The sequence below is a fragment of the Pyrus communis genome, chromosome 8 (assembly GCF_963583255.1).
Source record: "Pyrus communis chromosome 8, drPyrComm1.1, whole genome shotgun sequence".
Classification (NCBI taxonomy): Eukaryota; Viridiplantae; Streptophyta; class Magnoliopsida; order Rosales; family Rosaceae; genus Pyrus; species Pyrus communis.
The window spans coordinates 5576346-5603802 of NC_084810.1; the positions used below are offsets into that span (position 1 = coordinate 5576346).

The 27457-nt window shown below is 35.7% G+C and overlaps 3 protein-coding genes across 3 annotated transcripts; 1 reads left to right on the forward strand and 2 right to left on the reverse strand.

Moving 5' to 3' along the window:
* Positions 1 to 4769: 4769 nt before the first annotated feature.
* On the reverse strand, positions 4770 to 6917 carry LOC137742831 (RNA exonuclease 4-like). Its single transcript, XM_068482781.1, has 7 exons — positions 6883 to 6917; positions 6569 to 6720; positions 6224 to 6354; positions 5914 to 6128; positions 5442 to 5639; positions 5110 to 5199; positions 4770 to 5013 (listed from the first exon to the last, which is right to left on the reverse strand). Exons 1-7 carry the CDS (start codon positions 6915 to 6917, stop codon positions 4770 to 4772), a joined length of 1065 nt encoding a protein of 354 aa, XP_068338882.1.
* An 11782-nt stretch (positions 6918 to 18699) lies between these two features.
* LOC137743789 (receptor-like protein 2) lies at positions 18700 to 21236 on the reverse strand. The gene has a single exon (XM_068483727.1). The coding sequence runs from the start codon at positions 21188 to 21190 to the stop codon at positions 18962 to 18964; it is 2229 nt and encodes a 742-aa protein (XP_068339828.1). The 5' UTR covers positions 21191 to 21236; the 3' UTR covers positions 18700 to 18961.
* Positions 21237 to 23100: 1864 nt separating this feature from the next.
* LOC137742832 (uncharacterized) lies at positions 23101 to 23730 on the forward strand. Its single transcript, XM_068482783.1, has one exon. It carries the CDS (start codon positions 23101 to 23103, stop codon positions 23728 to 23730), a length of 630 nt encoding a protein of 209 aa, XP_068338884.1.
* The last annotated feature ends 3727 nt before the right edge of the window (positions 23731 to 27457 follow it).

The window sequence follows — 27457 nt, forward strand, 5'->3', positions numbered from 1 at the left end:
CTAGCCTGCTCCTGGCTATCGAGACAGTACGAAGGTCTCGAAAGAACTGAGTTTTCTGCCGGTAACTCCATCCTTATTTTGGGAGGCGCTGGAGGAGTCGGAACACAAGTTATTCAGGTAGAATGTTGATCTTATTTCTCAATCCAATGTCCTCATACTATATAGCTCAAATTCTATATGGAAATTTCTTTTTATTCAAGCGATACTATAATCTAATAACTACAGATAGAAAATTCAAAGTTGAGTGTAGAATGGAAAGCACGTTGCTCTAGTCAACTTGAGTAAGCGTAGGTTTGAGCTTCAACTGGGGCATTCTTGGAGAAACTGAAGCCTTACTTTGGAGGGTGGGAAGATTAAGCACCATTTTCGAAGATGGTTGAAGCATTTGCCTACCTTGAAACCTCTAGAGCCACCGGAAAGGTGGTTGTGTCTCCCATCCCATGAGAGGGAGTGTACAAGCTCAGGCAGGCAATCAGTTTGTGTTTGATGCATATTTGTTAATCTGCTGGTTGTTTTAACCAAAATGACTTGTAATAAAGCAGATATGCTCACTTATGCACTCGAGTTTGAATTTTTTCTTCATGCAATTTAGATTAGTTGTCAGTAGAAGCTTAAAGCTCGATCAAAATTCTGAAAATCATGAGTTGTAAAAGCATCTCCAATGTGTGATGTTGCAAGGTGGAACATGGAGATTACAATGTTTATCTTTAGAACAGTTCTACCCCTAACACAAATACGCCAACACCCAATGCATTTATCCACTCAATAAACAGTGATAAATCTCAATGAACAGTAATAGGCCAAATGCATCTCCACCACTAAAACTAAGGTCATCTCCAACCGAAGGGTCCAGAGGACCAGAGGGCCGAAAATAGCGCAAAAATCGTCTCCATACGAGGGCTAGGCTAGAGGGCTCGTGGGCCCCACAGAATCTGAAAGGGTCAAAGGGCTAGAGGGCAGGCCCTTTCCAGCCAGCCAGCCAGCTAGCCTCGGGCTGGCCAGAATTTTTTTAAATGTGTCGGATTTCCTATCGGTTACAACCGATAGGAATAATTTAGATTATTTCAATAGTGTCGGTTATAACCAACATGAATAGTGATTTAAATATTACGGCTAGACAGGAATATTTTTGATTAATTACTATTCGTGTCGATTATAACTAACATGAATAGGAATTTGAATTGCAATAGTGTCAGTTATAACCGATACGAATAGTATGAAATTTTTTTAATACAACGGCAAGCTGACTGCTTTATTTATTTATTTAATTTTTTTTTTTTTGAATTTAAACCTTTTTTTTCTTCTATAAATATGGTGAAGCTCTTTCAATTCTTCACTTCATCTGCAATATTTCTTTCAAATTTTCAATAATTTCCTTCAATATTTCCTTCAATTTTTTCAATAAAAATGGCCTCATCTACAATGAAAGGTAGGGCTTGGACCCGAAAAGAAGACGAAGCTCTTTGCAGGGCTTACAGATGGGTCTCGAAATATAGTGTGAGGGGGATTTCTCAAACAAGTGAAGGTGTTTGGAGTCGTGTGTCCAAAAAATATTTAGAGTTCTACAAATGCACCATTTCACCGAATACCTGAAACCATGAGAGTTGTTCTTCAAGATGGAAGAAACATCTTCATCCAAGTTTGAATACATGGCATCAAGCACTATTAGCAGCCGCAAGTAGACATGAAAGCGGCTCCAATTACTAAGACGAAGTTAGTGTTTTCACAGTTTATTTTAAATGTTTAATTATATTACATTTAATTTCATAAATTAATTTCCTTTAATTTTTGTAATATTTAATTATAGTACATTTAATTTCATGAATTAATTTCCTTTAATTTTTGTAATTATATTTTCTAGGTACGCCAAGCGGAGGAATTGTATATGAAGGGCAGCTCAAAACCTTTTCAGTTTCACGGTTGTTGAGAAATTTGTAAAGGGTGGGTGTTATTTGAAGATCCACCTCAACGTAGAGCTCCTACGTCGGTGTTTGGAACTACATCCTCAGCTGCAGATATGGATGAAGATGGATCTCCTACCATTCAACAAACAAGGGTAGAAAATCTGTTTTCAAGTGAAGGTTCCATACCTAGGGCTATGGGACGAAACAAGGCGCGAAGGTTGAAGGAAAAGGGTAAGGCAAATGATGATTCCGCCGCTCAACATGAAGTGGCGGCCTCATTGCAATTAATGGTGGAGAAAATGCCCTTGAGGCGGAAGAAAGAAAGTGTAGGCATGAATAACTGGCCAAACAAATATAAAAAGAGATAGATGATAAGAAGATGGAAATGAACACTTCGAATTACACTCCAATGAGTAAGGCCTATTTTGATAGAAAAAAAAAGGAAATTATGTCTCGGCGGCAGTTGCTTACCTCTAACTATACTCCTACAATGGCGGATGATGAAAATGATGTTGATCATGGATATTAAATTTAAGTTGTTGTAGTTTTTAAATTTAAGTTAATGTTGTTTTTAAATTTAATTTGTAGTTTTTAAATTTAATTTGTCGTTTTTAAATTTAAGTTGTAGTTTTTAAATATAAGTTGTAGTTCTTAAATTTAAGTTGTTGTAGTTTTTAAATTTAAATAATAAATTATGTTTGGCCTTCGGTTGGAGATGAAGGCAAATATGGCCCTATACTGTTCATTAAAATATTAATATCTTGGAAATGAGTCCTCTGGCCAGCTGTCGGTTGGAGATGGCCTAAATAGCCTAGTCAATTTTATTAAAATATTATTAATTTTTATTATAAAATTAATAATTTGACTTCTATTTTCTAACTCGGTTTCTCTCTCTCTCTCGGTTTCTTTCTCTCTCTCACTTGGCTCAGTCTCTCGGTCTCTTTCTCCTTTGTCCGACTGCTACATCTGCTTTGCACATGCCTCCACCTCAAGGTCAAGGTATGAAACCCTCACCGACAAAAACTCTGGCACCAATATCTCGACAGAAATCAACTGCAGGTACCCGAAAACCTCTTATATCGCAGCTAACCTCTGCTGAATCGGGTCGTACTCCTTCGATAAATACGGCGGTGAAAACGCCTCCAGGCTCAGATCAGTTGGGTACTCGATGCCAGTGAAGTTGTTGTAAATATACAGATTGCTTCCGCCGACCAAAATCCTACCGTCAGGTACCAGGACTGCCGCGGAATGGTACAATCTCGCTTTCGGCGAACTGGTCATGACTGAAAACTTGCGGTTCAGAACCTCTGATGGCCGGTAAATGATGGGTGTGGTAACCAAATCGCGCCTCGACCAGCTCCGCTCCTCAGCCTCCACAATAACTCCTTCTCTAGTGCAAAAAAAAAAAAAAAAAAAAAAAAGTTGGATGACGTCATGTAGGCTAGGCCATGGCTCTGTCGATTTTGGGCTGACCTGGAGACCAGCTTGGGTTGGGTGCCAGGCAATCTGCTGGGAGAGACTTCCCTAGGTGCCGGGCCATTTTTTTGGCTGTGTGCCGGCCTATCCCACCCCCGGTAGAAGTGCTCTTAATCTATGCGCTACTTAGAACCAAATAGAAGTTTTTATAAAACCCGGAAGGGCTGCTCTAACAAACTAAGCTATTGCGTCCCAAATTCAAATCCTCTAATTTTTTTTCTTTATTATAGAATATCCCTTGTTTTAAAAATAAGAAAATCAATCATGTGATAATATTTGTGCGTCTTATATATAAACATGGTATCACGCTAGTACAACAATTTGGTTTACATATATTCTTCGATAAAAATTTATCATTATTCATAAATGCTTGCATACACGATCATGTATTTATTTCCAAATATTACTCTCAAAGTTATGATTAATTATTAAATATAACTAGATAGTATTACTATTGCTCATCTAGTACTAATCTCCTTAATTGTTCTATAGAGGTGCCCCTAGGGATGGGCAAAATACCCGTAGTTATAGGTAACCGCGGTTACTTGTCCATTTAAACTTCACGATTACGGTTATGGGTAATTGTTTAGATAAATAAACGGTTATGGGTATAACCGTTTACCCGTGAAATTTAAATGGATGGTTATGGGTATTAACCGTGGTTATAAACGGGTAACCGTTTACCCACTTATTTTATATATGTAAAATTAACACAAACCATGTTCTCGGTCCAATAATACTTAGCACCCAATAAATTAGCAAGGAATTCATCGGTCCTTCTCTCAATAATACTGCTACAGGAATGATGATTCTCATCCGCAATGAATTCGCCAAATTAATTTAAATTCCTTGCGGGTAACCGTGAAATTGACTGAAATGTCTTCGAAACAATTTTTGTAACCCAATAATACTTAGCAAATATTATATTACCTTCATTGGTAACAGTTAACAATATCGTCTGTAAACTATTATTTCAATTATTGGAATGATATAAGGACTTAAAAAATTAAAATATGGAAATGTATGATGAATGTACTTATAACGGTATTTAATTGTTAAAAAAAAAATTATAATTTTCAAGTTGTTAAAAAACCTGACGGGTGAAAAAGGGGTAATGGTAAAAAAAAAAAAAAAAAAAAAAAAAAAAAGATAAACGGGTTAAAAAGGGTAAATGGGCAAACGAGTATTAAACAGTTACGGTAAAATGAGTATGCGGTTATGGGTATGGCTAACCGTTTATAAACCGTTATGGGTATGAGTATAACTGTTTAGGCAATTAACCAACGGGTAAACAGTTATGCTGGTATGAGCATAAACAGTTATAGGTAAATAACCGCGGTTATCCGTCTACCATAACCATTGTCTATCCCTAGGTGCCTCCTTTCACTTTCAGCCACTATAAGAGTCCAGGCACCAGCAGTAGTAATCAGACCTTGAGATTTCCATCATTTGATCTGGGCTCATCTTCTCAAGCTCATTTTGGCGGCACGCCGTGAAGTTATTCCTGTTTTGAGTGTCAGAAGCGAGCCGGTATGCGTCTACTTTGTGAACTTGGGATCTCATTCTCTTGTAGATCTTCATTGTTGCAACACAATCCTCATAAGGATCTTGAATGCCTGTTTGAATGTCATACCTATATAGATTATAAGTAAAATTGCATTAGTACTAATATGTAGCTAGAATTTATATTTATATATATAGGGAACTAATAGTAGGGTTGGGTACTTGCCCAAGATATGCTTGTGTGAGATACTTGAGGGAGTTGCTGAGCTTGCTTGATTTCATCAATGGAGGATATTTTGCAGTATCCCTATACACAGTCAGTCACGTTTAGAACTAGAATTACAATTGAAATTCGCAATGGATAGTTGTATGTGTATATATGTGATCCTATATTTTTATAAATATATATAGATAATTGTTAATTAGTACTTTAAAATAGTCATTGTACACTTCGCTGTCTTTTATTTTCTTTTTATTGATCGAAGAGAGTCTGATGACTTTATAAAATGGATTTTTTTTGTTTGGATGAAAGAAAAATAAGTTGAATTACCTAATCATTACTTTGGATATTCAACCTGCAGAGAGTCAAGGTCATGATACAAACCGTGGCCCACAAGAATCCTAGCTCTTCCACTTCGGAGTCGAATCTTCCACATTGGTTCCCCATTGCAGAGGAAGTCTTGGATCTTCTTTTGCACTTGCCTCAAAGGGATTGCATCCCTCAAGTATTCAGGGCGAATACCAGTAGTTTCATACCTGTATATATACAAGTATAAAGCAAAATGATCGGTCATGTATATAAAAATGAACCTTCAATCGCTAAATCACACTCCGAAATTATGACCATATTTTCTTAAAGTAATGACATCTTTATTTTAGGAAGTACAATTTTCACAATATCTTCGTCTTTTGTTTTGTTTCATCCGACAGTCAGAAATAAATAATAGCCCCTGAAAGCACCCCCCTACATATATACGCTACATACATTACATATTAGTTAGTACAATTCTTCATATAAATGCATATATACCTATAGTTTGTGACTGGAATCAGTGGCTTGACATAAGACTGAAAGATGATGTTGTCATATTCATCAGTGAGGCAGACATTTGCGCAGAGATCCAGGGAGCCATCGCTGCCTCCACCAACCATTTTGCAAGCAAGTGCAACAACTTGAGTGCCTCTTGTGCTACCACTTTCAGTATTGTCACGAATGCCCAGATTAGCAAAGCGACCAAGTAATCCCTGATATGTATTATACGGAATGAATTTAAATTTATAGCAAATAGGGTTTGGGCAAAAAGGTCATGATCAATAAGGTAGTATGTGTGGATTAATACAGCATTGCCACCGGAGAGTTGGCATCTGTCCTGGTGAACCCTAAGAGCATACGGGCTTTCGAGGATGGCTAAGCAAATTTTGCATCCTCTGGTGCTGAATATATTTCTGCATTCTTGTTTTGGCAATGGCCCTGAAAATAGAAATAATAGAATTAATATTTGCAAAAGAAATTTGGGATATTAATTTATGTAATTAATAACTGTTTTCTGTATACGAGTGTACTTTATGCTAAATTAATTTAAGCTATGGAGAGAAGGATTTGAACTTGGATGCAGAAAGAGGAAAACACAGTTTATAGTCAACTTGGCTACGCTCAGTTGATCTGCATAATTTGTTTTAGTTACGTATAAGATGCTCCCTGAGAGATTCAAAATATCTGTAATGCTGCTTACAAATTCCACACATGGGTTCATGAGCTGAGTGGTATGAGGTTCTCATGTGCTCCACTAAGTGCTCGATTCTATTGAATTGTTGATAGCATGCTGCACACTTGTGCCTGATTAATCATCGCATATATGTCATTCTCATTAGTTTATATACTAATCATCCATGATTAATCGAAAAATTACTTACAAGTTACAACTTAATTAAGCTGAAAGAAATGTGAATGCAGTGATATTTCTGTATGTGTTGAGAGAGAGTGAGAGAGAAAGATAACCTCAGAGTTTCTGTTGATTCGACTTTATACTCCATGGTGGTTGCTGAAGTTGTAATGCTACTCCCAAAAATGAAGGAACTAAAGAAGAAGCTAGACTTGAAGAGAAAAATGGAGGGTGTGGAAGGTATTTATAGCAGTACTGGCATGTGGTAGTATAGGAGGAAGATATGAGTGGAGTAATAATATCATGTGATTGTGTTCTAAGCAAATGAAAAAGTTGTTCAAAATTAAGAACATTTGTAGTGACGCAAAAGCTTGATCAGGGGCCCACCATTCAACTCGAATGGTTGAACTATATTTTAGAATTTCGTGTCAAGATTTAGAAAGACGGGTTAGATGCCCACTAGATTGGCACACAATCTCGACTCTCCTGATCCACCCGAACAGTCGCGGTATCATGATCCACCCGAACAGTCTCGGTAAGTAAAGTCTACTAATGTTTTGTTACAAAACTGCGAAATTATGTATCTGATTTCTGAATTCCTTAGTCAACACAAGCTTATTCCCTGGTTTTGAAAATGCCAGGAATCCGGTGCTACATACAGTGCAATCAGTGACCGAATGACCAATATTGGAATCCTTAGTCGACACTAGCTTGCTTCCCCGTTAAAGAAGGATCACTTGCATGCTAAGCTAAAAGCTGAATGCTGTTGTCCCTTACCCCTTTGACCTTATGCACTTCATTTAATTCCATTATTCTCTTTTGATAATCCGATGAAATGAATCATTGAATTTGTTAGGAGACCGTGTTATCAGATCAATGTGTATATTTTGAATGATTGGATGCTGCAGCCTAGGCTTGTTATTTTAATCAATAAAATTATTAGTAAATTAATGACTAATGAGTAATGAGTATTACAAACTTAAGGCTGGTTCTATTTCGTTGATTTTACCCTTAAAGCCTAAGTACCTCCTTAAACTTTCATAAATAGTCAATTCATGGGCAGTTAGATCAATGCAAGATGAAATACGCGAGTTGACCAATGGAAAAATTGAAGGAGGTGACGAAGGACTAAAGTGCAGCACATGACAAAATATAGTAACAACATTTAATAGTTGAATGGAGGAATCGTTGTGAAACTTTGGTATTGGTTTAGGGATCATGACTATAATTAACTCATATTACTCGGCTCTTTTAAAACAAATAAAACAAGGTAGCGACATGCCAATTACATTATAAACCTAAGTTAATCACGTTGCATGACAATGTGACGATATTGATCTACGCATTATTTCATAGAGGCAAGGTTAGAGCAACTCCACCGTATGCAATAGCCCGGTGGACGGGCTGAATTTCCTACCCAATAGCCCTAGCTCCTTGCTCCAGCCCATGCGGGCGATTGGGCTGAGGGTGCCTGAGTGAGAGGGCGGGCTCGAATTGCAGGCTCGAGCGCTTGAGGCCAGGTGATGCCAAGCTGACGTTAGGATGACGTCAGCCACATTATAAAAAAATTTGCGTTAGGCACGTGTCGCACACGTGGGCATGGGAGCGCGTCACCGACAGCTTTTCAGTCGGTGGGGCCTGCGATCCAGAGGTCTGAAATGTTGCCGTTTCCTGGGCCACGTGGCACATTCTCGTCCATTGGATTTCAACGGATACTTTTTTTGGACCATTGGATTTCCAATAGTTAAAAAAAAAAAAAAAAATCAAACCTCCCATAAACAACTAGATGATGTGGCACAATATCAGCCATTGGATTTCAGATCAACGGTCCACGTTATTCGCCTTTAAAAATTAAAAAAAAAAGAAAAAAGAAAAAAAAAGATATTTTACCGTTGTGCCACATGGCATAATCTGAAGGGTTGGATTTCAAAATTTTTAAATCCAACGGCAGAGATTAATGAAGTTAATTAAAAATTAATTAAAAATGTTAAAAATTAATAAAAATCTGAAGAAAAAAAAATTAAAAATTAAAAAAAAAATTGATTTTACTTTTCTATAAATACCTTTAGGGGGCGTTTGTTTGCCCTCACTAAGTTGGACTGGACTGGACTGGACTAGCTATTAGTCCAATACTGTGTTTGTTCCATGCTGGGACTAACATTAATAAGACTAAAGGGGACTAGCATGGACAAAACCCTTCACTAAGAGGTCTTAGCGAGACCCCCCAATAACCATGGGACTAGCTAAGACTATCCTCTCTTTCTCATCCTCATCATGCTCAAGACCACTCCCGACAGACTCCTCATCATCTCCGGTCACCTAGATCAATCATTAACTTTCCGACTCTCTTTCAGATCCATTTCACAACCAACTTTCATATAAAATATACCAAATTGAAGCTGGGAGTGACAAGATTACGATTTTACCTGAATCGAGGCCAAAATGTGGTCGAATGTGGCCGGAAAATGGCCTGGAAGTCTCGGCCTGTTTGGGCTTCTTCAAATCCATGACAGATTCGAGCATTCAAAGCTAAGATCTCGGTCCAGGGATGGTGATGAATTTTTTGGCGGTGCTAACTTCATCCAATTTAACTAGGGTTGGCCGGAAAACACATCGGGAAACCTACAACTCGTCGGGAAAATTGGAGCCGTGAGGTTCCATTCGAACAACGTATAGTTAGAGAGGGAGGGAGGACAGAGAAATAGAGACTGGAATCAATAAGGAGTTTGACCAGGAATGAGAAAGAGACATGAATTGAGAGGTCTAAGAGGAAAAAAAGAAGGAGAGGTTAGGACGATGAGAGAAGAGGAAAAGAGTGGGACGGAAATGGTAGGAAAATATAAGATCATAATAAAATATTAATAATTTATATATTAAATAATATAATATTAGAATTTGTTATTACCCAGCTTCTTAGTCCAATACTGCACCAAACGCTTCACTAAGTTAGTCCAGTTTAGTCTAGTCTAAGCTAGTCCAGCTTAGTCCTTGAAGCTAATCCAGTCCGAGATAGTCCGGCGCAACAAACGCCCCCTTACATTATCTTCTACCTTACACCACAATTTCATATTTTCTCAAATACTTTCAACCACATTCCAATCTTTTTCTCAAAGTTTCAATCCAATTGGTTTCCAAAAAATGACTAATGATGCAGGTACGAATAGGACGCTTATTGAAGATGTTACGTTGTGTTCTATCTGGGTTGAAGTTACTCATGATCCGATTACGGGTAATGAGATGCAGTTGTGAGAAATGTGGAGTCTTATTCATACCTTTTTTCTTGAGAAAATTGGTTGGAAAAGAACGAAAGAATCGATGTCCAGTCGTTGGAGAATACTCAGCCAATCGTTTAGTTATTGGAAAGATGCCTTGGCACAAACTAGTAGTAATATTTGAAGTGGGGAAAATTTCGCGGATTAGGTAACAATATATTATTTATTTGTTTGTACTATACCCAAATTTACATTAGCTACTTTGATTATAATTATTTCTTTTCCCGCATTGTGCAGACACTTCCAACACAAACTTGGTATAATGCCAAGACCAAAAACAAAAACAAATCATTCATCGGTGGGAATGTTGGAATATTGTCAAAATTGTCCTAAATTCAGAGTTGTGCTTGTCGGTTCAGAAGTTGTCATGAACAGCACCCTTCTACACTTTACGCTCGATCATGACTCGCATGTTCATGAAAGCGACACATAACAAGTGCTGGAAGCAACCCTTAAACAAGGGTCGGGGTCGACTTGTTATCCAATTATGCCTCAAGGTAAGAAGACTTCAAAGAGAAAAACGAGTGCTTCCAAGAATGATTATGCAAAATATATGGAAGAACTTGATTGCCAATGTGAATTGACTTTGTTGCGTGAAATGGCTAAATTTGAGGCTGATAAGGCTAGAGAGGAGGCAAAAGTTGCAGCTGCTGAGAGATTATTTCAAGCTAATGAGAGAGAAAGAGAGCTACTTAGGCAAGAAAGGGAAGAGCTTAAAGAAGAAAGAATGGCTCAACAAGATCATGACATTATGAAGGAGTATGTAGAGGCGATGTCTCCGAATTCTAAATATTTTTTAAACTCGGAGAAAGCGGACGTGGTGCATAGGAGGTGTGCAAGAGAAGTGAGAGCAAGAGAAGATTGTACTAGCATCACAAGAGGAGATGGTCCTAGCACAAAAATTGGTTAGGTGATGATTTTCCATTCACGAGGGACTAGGGAATTTGTTTTTAATCAGAGCCCATAATTTTCCAATCACTTTGGGTTGTAATTTCTTATTTATTGAATAGAGTACTTTATGTTGTTTCCAAGTTGTTGAATTTAGCACCTTATTTAAACTAAGAGTATATTTATTTAATTTGGTAATTTATTTAAACTAAGAGAATCTTTATTCAAATGATATAAACACACTTTTTATAAAAACACCTCAGTACCAAACTAATATTTATAGGGGAAACTTGATATAAGTCCAATTTTTTTAGCCAATAGTAGGAATAGTCCAGTTTATTAAAATAAGTCCAATTTGTTATATTTAATTATTTAATTATCAATAGTTATCTGTTCAATGATAAGATTTATTATAAAAATCAAATTTCTTCCCAATTATCTCTTTGCTTATTTCTTTTTATTTATCTTTTTGTTATTTCTCGTTCTTCCTCCTACTTTAAACCCCATTTATAGATTTTATTTTTAATTTTTATAATCAACCTATATCACAGGTTAATTATATTTATCTACCTATATGACAGATTCTTTTTTTATAATCAACCTGTCACATATTAATGTGTCTTACTTGTAGGTATGTTATGTTTTTTCTACATTTTAATTAGGTTTCATATCTCACGTATAGGTATTATATACATTCATATATTTGTTACTTGAGTTAGGGTAGAATGTTTTGTAGATAAATTTATGTTAGTATATTAGTATTTTTGTTATAAGATATTAAATATATTCTTTTGGAGTTGGAAAATGCATAATATTAGAAGATTTTAATTGATTTTTAATATTTTTAGAAAATATAAAATGAGTATAAAAGAAATAAAAACATATAATTAAATAACTGGACTCGTTCCTAAAAACACTCTACATTTTTGGACCTGGATCTAAAAGCCCCATATTTATATCCATAGAAAATGCTATTTGCTTTGTATGCTTTGTAACAAGTGTTATTGAATGATTTCTTGTAATTCTTCTCACAATGGAATGATTAAAGAATGAATAATAATTATGTGCCGAATTTGCTATTTATGTGAGTACTACTTTAGCTTAATTCTTTTAAGAAAAACTAATGAAAATAGCTTGAAAACTTTGAGTTTTAACGATAAGGACAAAATAAAGGATAAAGTGAATAGTACCAGGATTGATTTTTTAGTGTAAAAATGTGATTTTTCGTTAAAATGAATAATATCGCGGGTTTTTCGTTAAAACTCTCATTCTTTTATCTCCTACACTTCATAAAATATTAATAAAATGTAATAGCACTAATGAGAGATCAACGTCATATCAACATCATCTATGAAATGTAATAGCACTAATGAGAGATCAACATCATATCAACATCATCTATGAAATGTAATAGCACTAATGAGAGACCGAAAAAGAAAAACGGTGTATTTAATTTATTTTGGTTTGGATGCTAAATCATGAACGAGAGACTCGAATTTAATTGAATTGTTCTCAAAAATTGAAATCTGAAATAAAATTACAAGGAAGGATCCCTAACTTCTTGCTGTTGTATAAAAGTTCAATGTTGGCTCCATTTTAATATTATTTAGTGGCATAGACAACATGTACAGAAACAAAAGATATGAGTACGCCCTATATGAATGCATGAAAACTGCAGTAAACGGTTCAAAATGAAAGTAGAAGATAAGTTACTCAACAAGAAAAATCATCACTTTCAATCTTAAGCACCAAATGAGTATAAAAAAAATATTTTCGCATTGCAAACTGAGAAATTGGCAAACAACCAAGAACGCACATGAATGTACATTTTCCAAACCCTTCAATACATCAAGGGCATGTTTATGTATCCGTAATCGAAATGAAAATGTGGAATTGAATTCCGATTACGAAGTACTCTGTTGTTTACTAAACATGGAGGAATAAAAAAAGCAGTGGGGCCCACACAAATTTTGGAATTCAATTCCTTGTATTGGTGGAATTGGATTCCCTAGATATAGGTGGTAATCCAATTCCTGCTTGTTTGGGCAATCGAAATGACACTTTTATTCCCTTTATGCCCTCACTTACTTTTTTTATTTCCAAAACTATTCTTTATAAACCCATTAAGGTATATAAAATATTTGATTTGGGACAAGGGCATTTTAGTAATCATACTGGTTTATATTCTGATTCTGCTAAATTAGTAAACAGTTTTTATGGAATTCTATTCCGATACCAAAACATTTAAGTAAACAACTTCAACAAGAATCCGATTCTGACTTCTCCTTATTCCAACTCCTCCTCAATTCAATTCCTTCTCGATTCAATTCCTTCCATTTTCATTACTGTTATGTAAACATGCCACAAATAGAGATTTCCAAACCCCTCAATACGTGGAAGAGAGATTTCCTCTTAAGATTGATTTCTTCAGTTCCCAACTACCTAACCAAGCCATAGAAAGCAAGTAGAGCTCCTCCGGAGTCAAGGCATAAAATTCCACACAATCATATAAAAGCAATCAAGGATGGTTATTAAACAATAATAAGAAGAGAAGGAGGAAGACATGAGCATTTTTTAACTTAAATATTGCTTACATAAATAATATATATATATATCTATATAAGCAAAAAGCAAAGATCTCAGTTGGTCAAGATGGGGCCAAATTGAGAAAACTAACAACCATGACTGCACGTTTGTGTACATTTTTTCAAACCCTTCAACACGTCAAAGAGCTCAGTTGGTCAAGATGGGGCCAAATTGAGAAAACTAACAACCATGACTGCACGTTTGTGTACATTTTTTTCAAACCCTTCAACACGTCAAAGAGAATTCCAAACACTTCAATACGTCAAAGAAAGATTTCCAAACCCTTCGTTACGCCAAAGAGAGATTTCAAAACCCCTCAATACGCCAAAGAGAGATTTCAAAACGCCTCAATACGCCAAAGAGATATTTCCGAACACTTCACAACTAAACAATCATAGTTTTAATTGATTTTTTGTAAATGCTATCTTTATAGAGCGATTTATAATATTAACGATTCTGATCATAAATATGAAGTTATATGAATCGACAACAAACAATTTTGAGTAGGAAATCCTATTCATACTTCAAGTAACCAAGTATTGTTCTTTTTGTTAGGAGAGTGATAGCGTTAGTGGATTAGATACTTAGTTGTTAGGAGGAAGAGGAATCGGTGGAGAAATCTGCACCGAAGTGCATATGTATGATTATTTTCCGCCACTGTAGTAAAGCACCATCAGCATGATGGATTGTTATTATTCAAACATGATTTCCCATTAGGAGTCTAAACAGAGGAATGCAAAGAGGTAAACAGGGAGCGTAAAAATCAATCACTCCCCCAAACGAAATGATTATCCAACAGTCCCGAAGGATTGTGGATGACATTAAAACTCAGGATTGCTTGAAAAATAACAAAGTAAGGATATTCTCTAAGATAACATCCATAAAAAGGGACAAAGTTTAATATTTGAAATCACATAAAGAAAACGAAATGTGTGTTCCATTGAAATGGTTTTTTTTTTTTTGGTCAAGGGGAATATTTTATTCTAACCAAAACACAAACTTACAAGTAGACAAAGGCCCAACAACACCTATATACAACTAAAAAGAGCCTAAACAGAAAGAAAAAACAACAGAAACAGAGAATGAGCCCAAAACCCCAAAACCAAATAACATCCCAGAAACACCCACTACTTTCTCCACTGAAGGTCCAAGGAACTACCAGCCAACCAATTCTCCGACCACTGCCGATCATCTCCTTCACTAACGCCTCATGTGCATAGCCATAGGTTTAGAGTAATCAGCATCCAAGCGAAAGAGGCCAATCATCGGGTGAAAGCTCAAAACAAGTCCCGAGCAAACACTGCCCCAAGCTACAGACACAAAGGAGAACGTGGTGGTGTCAAAACGACTCGAGCTGGTGCAAGCGCTGGAACTCTACACACGAACTCGACAGAGGACATGGCTGAAAAACGAAGTAAGGATGAGCCAGGAAGAAGAAAACCCACGGAGTTGGAGGAATTGGATAGGCCGAATTGAAGATTGGCAAGAACTGATAGATATTTTTACCTGCAAAAGTAGAAAACACTTAAAAATACTTGCAAGAGAACAAGGTAGTTGTAGTATAAACGACTCAAGTAAGGTCGTTTCCGCAGGGATTGAATAAATAATTTATGTAAATACCAAATCTTAATTAATTTTTTGAAAACAAAGATTGTAAAAGGTTGATTTTGAATTTAAAAATAATAAAAACGAATTTAATTAAAAATGAATAAAGAAATTAGCAAAGTAAAGAAAAATAAAAGAAAATAGTTTTGAAAACCAATTTGTAAAAACCTAGGGTTTCGCCGTCCCCTTAACAATTCTATGTAGATTTACCAATTACTTATGAATTACACATGCAACTTTGAATGTTAGGTTTTCCTTATGCATATTCTACTTGTGGCATTCAAGTTAGAACGTATATCAAACATGCAATCCTTCTGTGGCATTCAAATAAAATATAAATATGCATGACTCGTTACGCTTTGTGAAAACCCTTTGAAAAACCATGCAACCCCTAAGACGTGGCATTCGCCCTAGGTGAAATTACAACTATCAACCACAATAAGCAATACTCAATTCCCCAGTGGCATTCTGACCGAATTGTATCCGATTACTTATCTAAACATCCTAATGGTAGCTAAGCATTAAGATACAGAGACAATTTAAAGCACAGTGATTAATAATTCAAAGTATGCATGCATAATATCATAAGCAATTAAATAAAAACTATATATTCATGCTAAGGATCAAGGCATCGCCCTAGCAAATGAAACTAGTTATGAACAACCATAAAACAAAATATTATTGAAAACATGGATAGAAAACACCTTGAATATAATCTTGAATCTTCAAAACCTAGCAAAGTATTGATGTGTGCGTTCTCCCCCAATGTTGTGTACAAACCCTAATGGCTAACAAGCCTTATTTATATTACTCTAATTAATATCCTTCTAGTAAAAGGTCTTAGAATAAAACTAGGAAGCATAATAAAATAATAAAACAGAAAATAAAAGGTTTCCTATTTGAACTAGAATTCGGAGTTCTCAGAAAATCACACTTTTGACCAACCAAATCAACTCCAATTTGGTCCTAAAGGTCTCTTTTGAAATCTTAAGACGTCCCCTACAAATCCTCAGAAGGAATATTCCTTAAAATATGCCATCTTGACCTCCAAAATACCCAAAATGTCCAAAAACGTCAATCTGGAAAAGCTGCGCGCTGAGCCTTAATTTCATCAACACGGTCAAATGGCCTGATAGAAAAATCTAGAATTTTGATACAATCATCTTGAAAGGCACACAAACATCCTCCAATTGGAATCACTCCAAAATTCATCCGTTTGATAACTTTTTTCTCCAGAAGAAGTCGAATGCCCTATATTGAAAATATATAACAAAGCATCAAAATTTTACCAAAATAACTAATAAATTAATACTAAGATTAGGATAAAATATATAGTATAATATGGACTCATCAAGAACCAACAGTAAATGCAGGGAGAAAAGAAGGAAAAGAGGGAGAAGAGGACACATCACCCGACCCCAACCGAAGCTAGGGCAGGTGCCATCGAAGAATCTGGAAGAAGGTCTCATAGAAGCACTCTTAAAACGAAGAGAAAGAAACTCTCCGAGAGGAGAGAAGCGTTCCATTGAAATGTTTAGATTGTAGTAAAAGGTTTATTAGCTGCATGCCATCACCCTGCAATATTCTTGAATATATATAACAAATGAAATGATGTTGTATAATATTATTAATGAAGTACTACAAGCTCATCAAAGGTGTAAAGCACCGGATTAGGATTTTGTATATGTTAGTTAAGGAGCTGCTGAGTCAGCACATTTAGTTAGATTTGGTATCCAATTACACATGAATGAAATACAGTTACACAATTATGCCACCTCGAGACTGTTTTAGATCCCATGAGCAGTAATGTTAGATTGTTCCCCATTTCTAGGGATAACAATTCTAATAACAGTTAAATCTGATACTTGTGGATAATCGTCAGAATGGATTGAATTTGGATATGAATATTCGGGTATCGTATGGATATGAGGAAAAACCATTAACTTTATTCAGTTATGGTTTTGGATATGGTTATAGGAGTCCTCAATCCGTACCCGTCCCGAATCCGACCTGAATATATATATATATATATATATATATATATATATATATTTGATATATAATATAATTTTATTTAATTTACCGAACCCTTCCTATAATATTTTTATTATGCACCAAACATCATGCATGTGGCATACCAACAACCTCATCAATTCAATACTTTTAATGTTATACTCAACCAAATTAATTCATTGAATCATTTTATGTGTCAATTATCAAATATTCCAAGTTTATCAGATTCATCTCTCTTCAAGAGTCTTATTGTAAAAAATTGGTACATGTTATCATGAACAACTTCAAATATATTGTTATGTTTTTTGTAATTGGATGTTGCTATTTAATGACGGAATTAGTATCTAGTCAAATTTATAGTGCGTTAATTGGATGAATATAATTTTTTTTTTCTTTTTTGACAATGGATATAACTGATAACAGATTGAAAATCGGTTGCCCGGTGGATATGGTTATGGATAATTCCCGATGATTAATTTGCGGTTATAAATATGGTTAATTTTGTGGTTATAGAGATGAATATAACATTTCTGTCCTCAAATCGAACCGTTGTCCTCCCTTTTCGAAAACTTGCAGATAAAGAATGAGCTACAGACGTAACAAAAGTTGAACATGAACTTAAATACAATGGGTATGCCGATGCTCAAAACTCTTTTAACAGATTAGGGTATATTTAGGGAGGGTAATAATGTAAAACCGTACATTCATTTATACTAGGATAATATTTAGGGAGGGTAATAATGTAAAACCATACATTCATTTGAAATTGAAGGGCTGTGATGAATCATAAGCATCTCCAATCAAACGCTGCGTGGTCAATCGAAGGGCTGTGATCAGCCGAGCCTATGAGTAGAACCGGGTTCTGAAGACCCCTGCATAAAGCAGTCGCCGTCCGCAATTAGCCCTAATTTCTCTCCAATTTCATTTTCAATTTCGTTGCTTTTGCATAATCAAACCATTAATTTGTCGTTTTTTTCATTGGAAGACTGTATTTTGAATGTTTGTTTGGGTTGCAGGGTCCTCCTGAACCCGGACTGTATCCAGTCGGAACTCCGATCGGAAACCTCGAAGGTATCACTCAATTTCTACATACAAAGTTACAAACCATAATTTTCTTTTCTCTTCATTTTTAATTTGATATTGAATCGAATTTCGCAAATGCAGGGCTCTCCGGGTGTTAAAATCAGCTCATGTAATACTTTCCGAAGACACCCGGCATTCGGGGAAGTTGATCCACCATTACAGTATCAAAACTCCTATTGTAAGTGATTGGGAAGGTGAAATCATGGGGCTTCAGTTCGTAAAGGATGCTGGGATGGATGCCAGGGATCAGTGATCCTGGTACGGAAATGGTAAGGGTCTTCTCCCCCCTTTTTTTTTCTTAACTTTTAGAACAGGTAGTGCAGTTGAGGTTTCACTCATCAAGTTTTCAAGCACCGGAGGGAAAGAATCCTACTCCGGCTACTTGGACACACAAATTGACACTTATTTTGACACACACCTTAATATAAGAGAAATCTACGTACGATGATAGAGCTCACATGTTCCATAAATAAATAGTGTGTCAACAAGGATGTTAATATTTTGTGTCCGAATAGTTTTATTGTACGATCATATATATTAAAACAAATCTTACATCATGAGAAAACAAACAAACAAGAACAGAAAAAGTCATACTATTTGAATACACAAAATTAACACTCTTTAATATAGGTGCATTCCACATACAATGGTAGGACCCACCTCTATAAAGAGTGTGTCAGCGAGTGGGTAAATTTTGTGTATTGAAATTGTTTTATTTAAATTGAAAATACATAATGATAAGTACAATCTAGTCTCTAATCCTTCTTTTCATCCTTGCCATGCACACTGCCATCTTCACATAGAGCGAATCTTGTACATTATCAAAGAACTGAAAATATGCGTACCTCCATGTCTTGTTAAGAACTAGAGAACCGCAAACTCCCCAAAATCCGACAATGAAACCTAGGGCTGCAAAAATATAAATCCCGGGAAGCTCATCACGTTCATTGTCTGCATCTTGGTCGATGTTACTCTTATTATCCGCATCAACGTCTCTACACTCATTTGGAAGTGGAGCGCCACAAAGTTGAAGGTTCCCCTCAAATGTAGAAGCGTTGAAGCTCTGGAGCTGCGTGCCCGTTGGTATTTGTCCTTCAAGATTATTGTACGAGACATCTAATTCTTTCAAGAAATTAAGGCTTGTCATTGACGAGGGAATTTTCCCTGACAAATGATTCTTGGAGAGATCCAAATTCTCTAAATAGCCTAGGTTAGATATTTGGTCTGGAATGTTGCCGGAAAAGTTGTTGTTGCTAAGATTCAACCCACGGATAAGCTGCAATTGGCCGATCTCAGTAGGTATACTACCACTAATGCTATTGTTTGATAGGTCTATTGTTCCTGGAAAGTAAGATAATTTATGCGGCAAAAAATTTTGATATTGTTTTCCGAGGGTGAAGATGGGAAGTTCAAGTTCATAATTGTCTACTGGAGATGCATTCACCATCAACATTGGCAATCTACAAAGTTGTTTTGGAAATTCACCTGAAATTTGGTTGGAATGCATTTGCAGGTACAAGAGCTTCGGAAGAGTCCCCAACCAACTAGGAATTGACCCTGTGATTTGATTATCACCCAAATCCAACACCTCTAGATTCTTTAGGTTTGAGAACCAACCAGGTAACTGACCAGTGAGCCCACACTTTTCCAAATTCAACAAACGAAGATTCTGGAATCCATGGAAATTAACCATGTCATCATCAGTTGGCATTGCCTCGCGGTTAAACGAACCACCAATGAGGAGTGTGCGAAGATTTTTGCAACGCATTAATATCTTCATTGCCCCTGAAGCATTGGTCAACCGTAAATTTACAAGCGAGAGGAAGGACAAGGATTCCAATGAAAGAATCTGAGGTTGTATTTGTCCTTCTAAATAATGATTGTGACTCAATCGAATTGCTTTTAGGGACCTGCATGAGTAAAGGCTTATCGGCAAGATACCAGTGAAATTATTCCCACATAGGTCAAGTTTACTAAGGTGGCTGAGTTTGGAGAAATTAGGTGTGGTGAGGTCTCCTTCCAAGTTGTTGAATCCCAAATGTATTTCTAGGAGGTTTGTGCAGTTCATCAAAGATGAAGGTAAATTACCCTCTAAGCTGTTGAAGTTAAAATTCATGAATTTCAACTTGGAGAGCTTCCCGAAATTGATAGGGAGCACACCACTCAAATTGTTAAGGTACAAGTCAAGAATTGTGAGGTTGGCAAGGTTGGCAATTCTTTCACAAATGGCTCCATTTAGTGAATTGAGAGGTAATGCAAGTTCCTCAAGTTTGGTAGCGTTATAGATGTCTTCCGGAAGTGATCCTAACAAATTATTGTGACCGGCACGAAGTATCTGCAGTTTGGAACACCTCCCGAGCCCATGAGAAATGTTGCCACTAAATTCATTGGAGGAAAAATCCAATACTCTTATGGAAGGAGAGGATCGAAAACAAATAGATGAAGGGATATACCCAAAGAAGGTGTTGTTGCTGACATTGAAACTTGTCATATTCCAAGCTTGTTGGAAAAAAGAAGAAGGAATTGCACCATGGAAGTGATTGCTCGACAAATCTATTGTCTGAATATTTTTGGGTGGTAGAGAAAATGGTATCTCTCCCGAAAGAAGGTTATAGCTCAAATCAAGGATCTTGAGGTGATTCAAGGACGAGAAGAATTTGGTTTCAAGTGTGCCATAAAGTGAATTGTGGGAAAGGTTCAAGTGGGTGAGATGTGTGAGATTTGCAAGTGATGAGACAAACATACCTCCTTTGAGCCCTTTGGAGGGTAAGAGTAAATGAGTGACCCAACCCTCTTGATTACAAGTGATGTCGTTCCAAAGACAACAATCAACAGAACTACTCCAATTTATGGGAGGGGAAGATAGGGTGCGGGCGAAGGCCATGAGAGAGATGCATTCATTTTGGTTGCTTGCATGAATATTTGTTGTAGATATAATGAAAGAGAATAAGAATATGAGGAGGAAACCATGAGCCATTTTTTTTAACTTGGATATTTCTTGCAGTAGCAGGCCTGCACATATCAGATATATATAGGAACAACCAACGGTATGCAGCTATGTATAATTTGTGTGTGTGTGTGTGTGTGTGTGTGTGTGTGTGTGTGAGCATACGTTAATGTACATTTTCCAAACCCTTCAATATGTCAAAGAGATTTTCTACAGTGAGAAAGACCTTGTTATTTTCATAAAAGGAACTAATATCTTCCATTCCAAACTACCCAACAAACCATATAAAACAATGGAGCTCCTCACGAGTCAAGGCATAAAATTCCACACAATCGTATTAAAGCAATGAAGGATGGTTGTTAAACAAAAATGGTATCCCATAGGGTTCTAAACAGAGGAATGCAAGAGGTAAAACAAGGAGTGTAAAAATCAATCACTTCCCAAAACGAAATGGTTATCCAACCGTCTCAAAGAATTGCAGATCACATTAAAACTCGGGATTGCTTGAAAAATAATGGTACCCGAATATTCTATAAGATAACATCCATGAAAAGGGGACAAAGTTCAAAATTTGAAATCGCATAAAGAAAACCAAATATGTGTTTCTTCTTCTCCATTGAAATGGGTTAGATTGCAGTAAAAGGTTTATGAGCTGCAAGCCATCGCCCTGCAATATTCTTGAATATATAACAAATGAATTAATGTTGTACAATATTAATAAGTACCTGAGGGCTCGTTTTATATCTAGGAATGAGTTAGATTGTATAACTCTATTATATCAAGGAAAAAAAAATTGTGTTCAATGTGAAGGTAAAAGATGAATTTCTTATTAAGAAAACTCATCACTTTCAATTCCCAAAATTTTGTGTGACTAAAAAAGACAAGTTTTTTTTATCTTAATTAAGAAAACTCATCCCATTCTGATCCCCTAAAAATAAAAAGTCATTTGCCTCCATCTTCAATTGAACTTGAATGTTATCCAATTAATCTGATGAATCTTAATAACCAAACAAGACTAAAAGGATACTATCGTATTGCAAACTGAACAAATTGGCAAAAAAACCATAACCAGACATTAATGTACATTTTTCTAACTCCTGTTCCACTTGTGAAAGCAAAGTGGAAAAGACCTTGTTTTTATAGTAAAGAACATTTTGCAACCTTGTGCTTTACGGCTACGTACAATTTAGTCAAAGCCGGATTTTAAGGGATGTGACCGGTTCCACTGCACAAGGCTCCAAAATTTTGGGGGCCCCTAAAAATAATTTTTTTATTAAATATAATATTATATAAAAATAATATAAAATAATTTAATCAAATCAATATATATATATATATATAAATGCCCCACAAAAATAATTTTTTACTAAATATAATAATATACAAAATAATATATAAAAATACTAATCCAATCAATAATTATGTATATAAAAATCCGATGGCTGATTCCCATCAGTGCCGCTGATGCTGCTTCCTACTTTTCTTCTCTCACGCCCAAATCCCATCACTGCTCCCACTTTTCTTCTTTCACAATTTACACCACAGTTCCAGACTCCAGTGTCAGAATTCCCATCACTGCCGCTACAATCTACTTTACTTCTCTCTTCCCATTGTTCTTTTTCCCACAAATTATTAAACCCTAATTTATAAGTTCATGAAATTGAAGAGAAATTTCCAAATTATGAAGACAATTCAACTTATCAGAATGATGTAGACTTCAATTAAAGTAAGATATTTACTAATTTAAGTATATTGACTTGGAATTTGAAGATTTGGGTATTTCTCATTTATAATAATTTTTTTTCTTTTGTACTTTTCAGGGCAAAATCAAGAGGAGAGCAGTTACAAAAAATCACTAGACACTCACATATTGTGGACTATCATGTTTCATTGTTCATACTTACTATAATTTTATTGTGATATTATTTGAGATATAAAAGATGGCATCTACTAGAAAATATACATCTAGCTACTTGAAGCGTCAAAGAAAAAGAAAAATTGAACAATTGACTCAGTCTCAAAAAAGAGCTATTGATAGGTTCTTTCTAAAAGAAAAAGAACCAAAAAATTCAGTGGATGATTTAATTACGGAACAACAAGATGACAATGAGAAATTAGCTGATGATTTGGGTAATGATGAAATTGATAATGACCTTGATGGGAATGATAATCCTGAGGATGCTCCTATTGTCAGTGGTCAACCGAGTGAGTCAATTCCCTCAAACATTTATGATCCTCAAATTTGGGATAGTCTTGATCCCAAATGGATTGATTTGTTGGTAGAAAAAGGTCCTGCAAAAGATCTATCAATTGAGAAAGGTCCTAAAGATCAGTTTGATAGGCATTTTAATGCAGCCTTTTATACTCGATACTTATCCAATGGAGAGAAACATGATAGAGATTGGCTAGTCTATTCAAATGATGTTGATAAAGTGTTCTGTTTTTGTTGCAAATTGTTCAAGAAAGGGTCTCTCAAAGGTCAATTAGCAAATGAGGGCTACAAAGATTGGACACGTCTCAATGTGTGGCTTAAAAAGCATGAAACAGTTTTGATCACATCTCGAACATGACCACTTGGATTGATTTGCGTCTTAGATTGCAGAAAAACGAAACAATTGACAAAGTTATGGACGACCAGATCAAGAAAGAAAAAGAGCATTGAAGGGAGTTACTACGAAGGTTGATCTCTATTATGAAAATCTAGCTAAATACACACTGACTTTTCGTGGAAATAACGATAAGCTTTATCAAGAAAGCAATGGAAATTTTATGGGCTTAGTTCAAATGATGGCTGAATCTAATCCATTAATAAAGAATCATCTTCAACGCTTCCAAAATAATGAGATTTGTTATCATTCTCTTAGTCATACCATCCAGAATGAGTTGATATTGTTGATATCTTGTGAAATCAAACATGCAATCATTCAAAAAGTCAAAGAAGCTAAATATTTTACCGCGATACTTGATTGTACTCCTGATTTTAGTCACCAAGAACCGATGACCTTGATCATAAGATGTGTGGATATGAACAGTACTCCAGTAAAAGTAGAAGAATATTTTTTGTAATATCTGATTGTGAATAACACATAAGGAGAATGATTGTTTAAAGAGTTGCAGAATGTATTAAAAGTTCTTGATCTTGATATTGATGATGTAAGAGGGCAAGGTTACGATAATGGATCAAATATGAAGGGGAGACACCAAGGTGTACAAAATAGGCTTTTCGATATAAATCCTAGGGCCATGTACACTCCATGTGGTTGTCAAAGTCTTAACTTAACACTTTGTAATATGGCAAACTCTTGTGGCAAAGCGAAAGACTTCTTTGGAATAGTACAACGTATTTACAGCTTGTCCGCAAATTCTACAAAATGATGGCTGATTCTAAAGGAAAATATAAAATGACTGACTCTCAATTCATTGTCGACCACACAATGGGAGAGCCGTGTTGCAAGTGTTAAAGCAATTCAATCTCAACCTCTACAAATAAAAAAAGCTCTACTCCAATTAGCAGAAAGTGACAATGACTTAGTAACAAGAAGTGCAACTAAATCTTTGGCAGCATATGACATTGGGAATTTTGAGTTTTTATTGGGCATGACTATTTGGTATGAAATATTGGCTGCTGTTAATGAGGTTAGCAAAGATTTGCAATCTAAAGACATGCTTATTGATGTTGCTATAAAACAAGTATAAGGATTGATCGCTTATTTTGAAAAGTACAGAGAAACTAGGTTTGCGGAGGCTATGATTAATGCTAAAAAAACCTTGCTATTGAAATGAAATTGATCCCGTGTTTCCAGAAAAGCGTCAAGTTCGTAGAAAAAGACATTTTGATGAGAATGAAGGTGAATCATCCCAACCAACTGAACAATCAGCAGAAGAATCTTTTAGGGTTCATTACTTCTTGTATATAATAGATCAAGCTATTGGTTCACTGAAGAAAAGGTTTGAAGAATATCAAGCATACGATGATATATTTCGGTTTTTATTCACTTTAGAACGGTTGAATTCGATGGACAATAATAAATTGAAACATTGTTGTGATCGGCTTCAAAACTTTCTCAAGAAAGATGAGCTCTTTGATGTTGATGGGGTTGCATTATTAGTAGAGTTGAAGCTTTTACGAGAGCGTTTGTCAAAAGAAATAAAGACATCCATTGACATATTGAACTACTTGAAGATGATGTGTTATTCCCCGACTGCAAGCATTGCATATAGAATTTTGTTGAATATACCTATTACTGTTGCATATGCAGAAAGGAGTTTCTCAAAGTTAAAGTTATTAAAATCATACTTGTGGTCAACTATGTTGCAGGAAAGGTTAAATGGACTTGCTTTGATATCAATTGAAAGTGAGTTTTTTTAGACAAAATTGACTATGAAGGTTTAATTGATGATTTTGCAGCAAAGAATGCACGAAGAGCCATCTTTAAGTGAAACTTCAGTGCTAGACTTTTTTAAGTTTTGTTTATTTGGTTTCTTTAGATTGAACTAATTGTTAGTTATTAGTACTATGGTTATTTTGTAGTTTTCTATACATTTAATAATATTTAGAAATATATGGTTAGTGAGTTTTAAAGTTTATTTCGATATTGCTTTTTAACATCAATAAATTGTTCATTTTTTTTAAGATGTCTTATAAGAATGACCCATTTTATGAATTTCGCACAGGGCCCCGAAATCTCAAAAATAGCCTGTTGGCATGTATTTGACTTCTGTCAAAAACCATGGAAATTGCAGGTACATACTTGGGGTAAAGGCTACTGCGGTGCATTGGGCCATGGGGATGAGATTGACAAGACCACCCCAGAACTCTTGACCAAGCTCAAAAGCCACCTCGCTGTGCAGGTTTGGTTTTTTCATTCATCTTATCATTTCTGATAAATTATGATTTTCTAAGTCCATTGTTCTATGCTGCCCTCAATTGTTAAGAGTAGATGCAATGCTCCAACACTACAACTTTGGCGTTGTGAAACTCGCATACAAATCTGTGCATCTCTCTCCTGCATTTTCCCCTTTCATGTGGAACTTCTCTTTTTAATCCATAGATGTGCTATGACAGTTACTGTACTCTGTAGGTGTGCTAGAAAGCTGAAGACCTTTTTCCTCTGTGACAACGGTTCAGTATATGGTTGCGGTCGGATGAGCTTTGGTAGCCTTGGATTTCCCGACAGGGGATTATCTGATAAGATCTTGAGCCCTCGAATCCTCGATAGCTTAAGAGCTCATCATGTTTCTCAGATTAGCACTGGGCTGTACCATACTGTTGTTGTCACTAACCGCGGACAACTCTTCGGACTTGGAGATAAAGAAAAGGCACAACTTGGGCACGACACATTGCGATGTTGCCTTGAACCAACTGAAATCTTCGTACAAGAAATGGCTGATTACAAAATTTGATTTACAAATTTGGTCTCCCTAGCATTATCCTAACTAAATTACTTGATACCCGTGAGTTATAGAAACAAAAAATTGGATTCAATAATGATACCAAACAGGTTCAAGGTTCCAAAGAACATTGTGCCATTCTTTTAAATTGACAGGCCAACGAATGCATACTGGCTATCATGTTGAAAGTTGTAACAAACTTTCGAGGATAATGCTAAGGAGGTTAAAGTTTTAAGCTAAATTGGCAAATCAAATAATATGTCACCAATAAGAAATAAGTATGTTAATCAAGAAAATGCTAGGGAGACCAAATCTTTTAAACCAAATGATGTGGTTATAGATGATTGGATTATTAACTAAGTGTCGATTAACGTGCTTGTTTCTTATTGGTCAAGCATCATCTAGTTTAAAAATTTGGTCTCCCTAACATTACCCCGTTAATCAACACAATAATCCAATCATTAACATCCATATCATTCGATTTACAAACTTTGGTTTAGAAATTTGTTCTTCCTAGCACTAATCTTTCTATGGTTTATTGTTTAGGATGATGTTATCTACACACATTTTTTTTCACTTATCACACATCTCTTAATTTCTGGCTGTCGTATCAAATGAATTGAAGAGAATCAAAAGACAGAAATTAACAGGAGTATGTAGAGGGTAAAACAAGCGTGTGGATATCACCGCCCTATTGTTTATATTACCCTTAAACTAGCCGCTTAGTAGACACCAAAGAAAATTTACCACAATGAAACACTGACAAGCTTGAAAGTGGTTACAACTAACGAGCATAGGTGCTTTCTGAAGAAGCAGTCCCATTCAAGGCTAATCTTAACGTGATTGAGAAACAGAATGGTTCATAGGCGAGCAAAACACAAAACAAACATTAATTTTAATACCACT